The sequence below is a fragment of the Arachis ipaensis genome, chromosome B4 (assembly GCF_059453495.1).
Source record: "Arachis ipaensis isolate K30076 ecotype BB chromosome B4, ASM5945349v1, whole genome shotgun sequence".
Taxonomy (NCBI): domain Eukaryota; kingdom Viridiplantae; phylum Streptophyta; class Magnoliopsida; order Fabales; family Fabaceae; genus Arachis; species Arachis ipaensis.
This window is the reverse complement of record NC_142439.1, coordinates 23,452,324-23,457,646: the sequence shown is the minus strand read 5'-3', so window position 1 is coordinate 23,457,646 and position 5,323 is coordinate 23,452,324. Positions and strand designations below refer to the sequence as shown.

Sequence of the window (5,323 nt, the reverse complement as noted above, 5' to 3'; positions counted from 1 at the left end):
TGCTTCCCCTTCACAAAGTCAAAATGAAAACAGAGCAATTTCTTAGATACACAAAGGTTTACAGTAAGGGAAGTTCTATGGTGACATTGGTTTTGGTGGCTAAATGTGGCATAAATTTGACCAACAAATAAAATATTGACATATAGCAAAAAAATTAAATCTAAAATAAAAATGATTCTCTCTCTTGTAATTTTTTATGATTATTTTTATCAAAATAATTTTTTATAATTATTTTCATAATTATAAAAAATAATTTTAAGAAAATAATACCAAAATAATTTTATAATTATATTTATAATTATTATTTTATTATTATTATTTTTATTTTTTTAAAATAATTTTTATAATTTTTTTTACTAAAATAATTTTTTATTATTATTTTTATTTTTTAATTATTTTTATTATTATTATTTTTAGTAATTTCTAAAAAATAACACCAAAATTATTTTTTAATTACTTTTATTATTATTTTTATTTCTAAAAAATAATTTTTTATAATTATTTTTTTTATAAAACTAACACTAAAATGATATTCTCTCTCTTGGTGTTAGTTTAAAAATAATCATAAAAAATTATAAGAGAAAGAATATTATTTTGGTTTTAGTTTTCCAAAATTACAAAAAGAAAAAATAATAATAAAAAAATTTATTTTGATAAAAAAATAATAATAAAAATAATTAAAAAAATAATTTTGGTATTATTTTTAGAAATTATTAAATATAATAATAATAAAAATAATTATAAAATAAAAAAATTATAAAAAAATTATTTTAGTAAAAATAATTATAAAAAATTATTTTTTAAAAATAAAAACAATAATAAAATAATAATTAAAAATATAATTAAAAAATTGTTTTAATATTTTTTTAAATTATTTTTATAATTACAAAAAAATTATAAAAAATTATTTTGATAAAAGTAATTATAAGAAATTATAAGAAAGAGAAAATCATTTTAGTTTTAGATTTAATTTTTTTTGCCATGTGTCAATATTTTATTTGTTGGTCAAATTTATGCTACTTTTGGGCACCAAAACCAATGCCACCATAGAACTTCTCTTACAATATTGTGCGGAAAAAAATAGAAAATCAGCTCAAATTATTTTGTCAGAATAATTGTATAATTTTAAAAGTAATAAATTTACAATGAAGTATATTATATGTATAAAATTATAGATGTCAAATTAAATAAGATAATTTTAGTTATTGTTTCCATAATAATAAAATTTAAAACTCATTGACGCAGGGACGTCACTTGAATCACGAATCTTAGCGAGGTTAACAACTCCATTATTGTGAAAATAGCTATAAATTCACACCTCTCACTCTCAAAGAGTCTAGAGAAAAATAAGCACACAACTTATTTCATATTCAAATCAACTTCAACTCATAAGCAAAAGGGGTACATATGCATATTTATACTAGTAGGGGACGCGGAACCTTCGTGACTCGGACGATGTGGGACTAACTTATAACACAATATAATAATATATACTAAACTAGATTACTTTAGCTAACGACATAAATATAAAGATACATGCTCCTGCATCATTCTCCCTGAGTTGAAAAGGGCTCCTGCATTATCCTCTCTTGGTTGAAAAAGGTTCATCTTGTATCAGCGAAAAATTCCATTGGTGAGTACATTTGTTCTTTAAAGATGTGAAAAGGCACGGCTCAACTTGATTTTTTTTACCATCTACATGTCATCATGAAGTTAAAACGATCTTTTTGCCATCTTTGATAAAAGAGTATGTATTTTTGAAACCATCATGAATAGCTCGACGATCATATTGTCAAAAACATCTTAACAGTAAGTGACACGCATCCATCGGGATGATATCACACCACACTTTATCCTTGTATTTGCTTCCCATAGAAAATTGGACTAAACATCGCTTTGTGACTTTAACTTCATTCTCCTTTTTTAACCAATGCAACTTGTAAGGATGAGGATGTAACTTGGTTGGAAGCTTCACTTTGTTTACCATATAATTTGAGACAACATTCTCACAATTTTTTCTGTCTATGATGACCTTGCAAACCTTCTCTTCAACAGTACATCTTGTGTGAAAGATGTTAAACCGTTGCCAACTCTCGTCTTCTATTACCCTTGTAGTATTCAAGTTTCGACAAACTATTAAAGCTTCTCCGCAATCGGCTGGAACTTCTTCAATAGCATAGTCAACCTCACTTCCTCCTCTTGCTCCTGAATTAGTTTTTCATTAACTTCTTTATCGACAAGAGTGATAACCCTTCTGTTTGGACAATCAACAACAATATGCCCAAAACCTTGACATTTAAAGCATTTCTTACCTGATGATCCACGTTCCTTGTTGCTTTTAAAAGATCCCGTCTTCATTTCTTGTTGAACATCAAGGATGACTTCTTTGTCCTTCAGCGATTGAGTATTATTCCTTTGTGTTCTTTGCTTTTCAACCTTTAATAACAGCCTAATGACATCATCCAAGGTCCAATATGATTGCAGCTGAACGATATCAAAAATTTTTGTATTCAGTCCTCCAAGATAACGAGCAATTGTTTGTTCTTCAGGCTCTTGAATGTCACACTACATAAGCAACTCTTCGAAGTCCATTATATATTCCTCTACAGATAATGACTTTTGCCTCATATAATGAAATTTGATGAAGGTGTCTTGCCTATAATATTCAGGAAGGAACTTGCGTTTGAGCTCACGACGCATTTTATCCCATGTCTTGATCTTTCTTCTTCCTTCTCTTTCTCGTTAACGCTTGAGATTCTCCCACCATACTGATGCGTGCTTCTTCAACTTGATTGCTACAAACTTCACGCGCTTGTCATCTGGAATGTCTTTTAACTTGAACATTCTTTCTACTGCGCAAAGCTAGTTAATGAAATCATCTGGTTGGAGTCTCCCATCAAACTCATCAGGAATATCAATTTTGATTCCTAAGTCTTTAGTTTTGTGAGCCGTGTTGTGTCGTGTTCTTCGTGTGGACAAATCTTCAGACCAAGAAGAATAATGAAAAGGATTTGCATTATCCTCTTTATTAGAAGAATTGTCATCACTCTGCTTGCCATGATTATTTTGAGCAGTTTCATATTTTACAAGTTGCTCTTGCAACTCCTTAACTTGACGGCGTAACTCCTCCATTTCAATCACTTGAGTAGTTCTGGAACTTCAATTCATAGCAAACAATATGTACTGACAACAACTCGTACCAATAGAATAAAATTTTACTGGAGCAAGTTGAGGACTGACCTTGCTCTGATACCAAACTGACGCCGAAACGTCGTTTTGGTCACCAATCTTGGCCAGGTTAACAACCCCACTATGGTGAAAATAGCCATAAACCCATCTTGGTTGGCTAAGCCAAGGATGCACCTCTTACTCTCAAAGAGTCTAAAGAAAAATAAGCACACATATACATATACATATTTATACTAGTAGGGGACGCGAAACCTTCATGACTCGGGCGATGTGGGACTAACTCATAACACAATTTAATAATATATACTAAACTAGACTACTTTACTAACGACACAAATACAAAGATACATGCTCCTGCATCACTCATGCTTAGGCATGCTCACAAAATAAAATTATTAGTTGAATATGTAATTTTTTTTAAGGCATTAATTGAATATGTAATTAAATTAGTTTATCTTAATAAACAAACTTAATAGGGTTTTAGAATTGTTCTTGTATATGCGAGGACTAAGGTTTTAAATTAGTATATTTTGTGTTTTTTTAATAGAAAAAACATAGAAATATTAATAAGGAATCAGATATAATTTATTTGTTTTATTTTTTATTTTTATTAATTTTTTATTATTATATTTTTTTATAAAATTTTTATATGAAAAAAATAGTAAATTAAAATTTTATAATTTGTTTTTTTATATTTAATTTATTATTAAATAAATATAAAAATATTAATTTTTGTGTCTCTATCATTTTTATCTTATTTTTAGTGTTCTGTCTTATTCTATCCTCATAATTAAACTTAATAATATTTTGCTTAATGCAATCTATTATCTGTAATAATGAGATTTTAAATTCAATCCGTGTATATTAACAATCACTAAATTAATGAGTAAGTACGAGAGAGTACATGAGAGTACGTGAAATGGAGAGTGGGGAGAGCGGGAGAGAGTCTTCGAGGGTGGCACATAGCGAGGCAGCCGGCCATGTCGGTGGAAGCAATAAGGGGGAGAGCGGAGGGGGGCATGCATTAGGTGAAAAGGAGGGGATTAAAGGAGATGGTAACAAGACTCAAAGTCAGCGGATATCGTTCAGAGATAAAGTTGTTGGTGCCTCAGCAAGGAGAGCTTTGGAGGTTACTGATTCTCTTGATGGGGATAAGATGGCTATCGTAGTTGGTAAGCAAGGTGATTCGAAGATACCAACTGTGACGTTCACTGAGGAAGCAAAAGAGATATTGGCAGAGCCCTACAAAGATGCCATCGTGATCAAAGTTCTTGGAAAAAATTTTAGCTATACAGCGATGACGCACAGGCTTAAAGGCGTCTGGAGAACCAAAGGAGGATATGAGGTACTAGATGTCGGTTTTGGCTATTTCTTAGTCAAATTTGATCTCTTGGAGGATAGAAAGAAAGTTCTCCTTGGAGGACCGTGGATGATTACTGGAAGCTATGTTGCGGTTAAACCTTGGAGTTCTTCATTCAGACCTTGTGAAAACACTTTTAGGTCTACCATGGTTTGGATAAGAATCACAGGTTTAAACATTAACTATTATCAAGAGAGAGCCATGAAAATGATTGCGTCAGCTGTTGGCAAATCGATCCGCATCGACTTAGCCACCAAGTCTGCAGAGAGGGAAAAGTATGCAAGAGTATGTGTGCAAATTAACTTGGGACTTCCAGTTATAAAAAAAATTCAAGTTGATGGTCATATGTATGACATAGAATATGAGCACTTGAATTTAATTTGTGAAAAATGTAGCTGCTTTGGGCATGTCACAAGATAATGTGTGACAGAGAACAACAATGGCATTGGGAAGGAAAGCACGGTGAAGGAGAAAAATTTGCCGTCACTTTTTCCTGTAGATAACAACGAGAAAACGGTGGAAGGTAGTCAAATCCCAGTAAAAAATCAAAATTTATCTTTTGAATTTGGAATTAATGCCAAATCAATTCCAATTATGGAGAAGCATGGTGCAGCAGATCTTGTGCATGATAATTTGCAAGACTCACGTATGGAAAGGGATACTCGTGCAAAAGAGGGTGAATGGGTTACAGTTAGTAGAAAAGGCAAGGAAAAAGTGGGTAAAGGCCACAATGTGGTGCCAAAAAAAGCCAATGTAGCAATATGCTCCAATTTG

At 31.0% G+C, this 5,323-nt stretch overlaps 1 protein-coding gene across 1 annotated transcript; it reads left to right on the top strand.

Annotated features, from left to right (window-relative positions):
- The first annotated feature begins 4,108 nt into the window (after positions 1 to 4,108).
- Positions 4,109 to 4,969, top strand: LOC148566918 (uncharacterized). Its single transcript, XM_088484485.1, has one exon. It carries the CDS (start codon positions 4,109 to 4,111, stop codon positions 4,967 to 4,969), a length of 861 nt encoding a protein of 286 aa, XP_088340611.1.
- Positions 4,970 to 5,323: the final 354 nt, after the last annotated feature.

Coding starts and splice junctions, on each gene's coding strand:
- LOC148566918 (XM_088484485.1), top strand. CDS start 4,109: ATGGAGAGTGGGGAGAGCGGGAGAGAGTCTTCGAGGGTGGCACATAGC.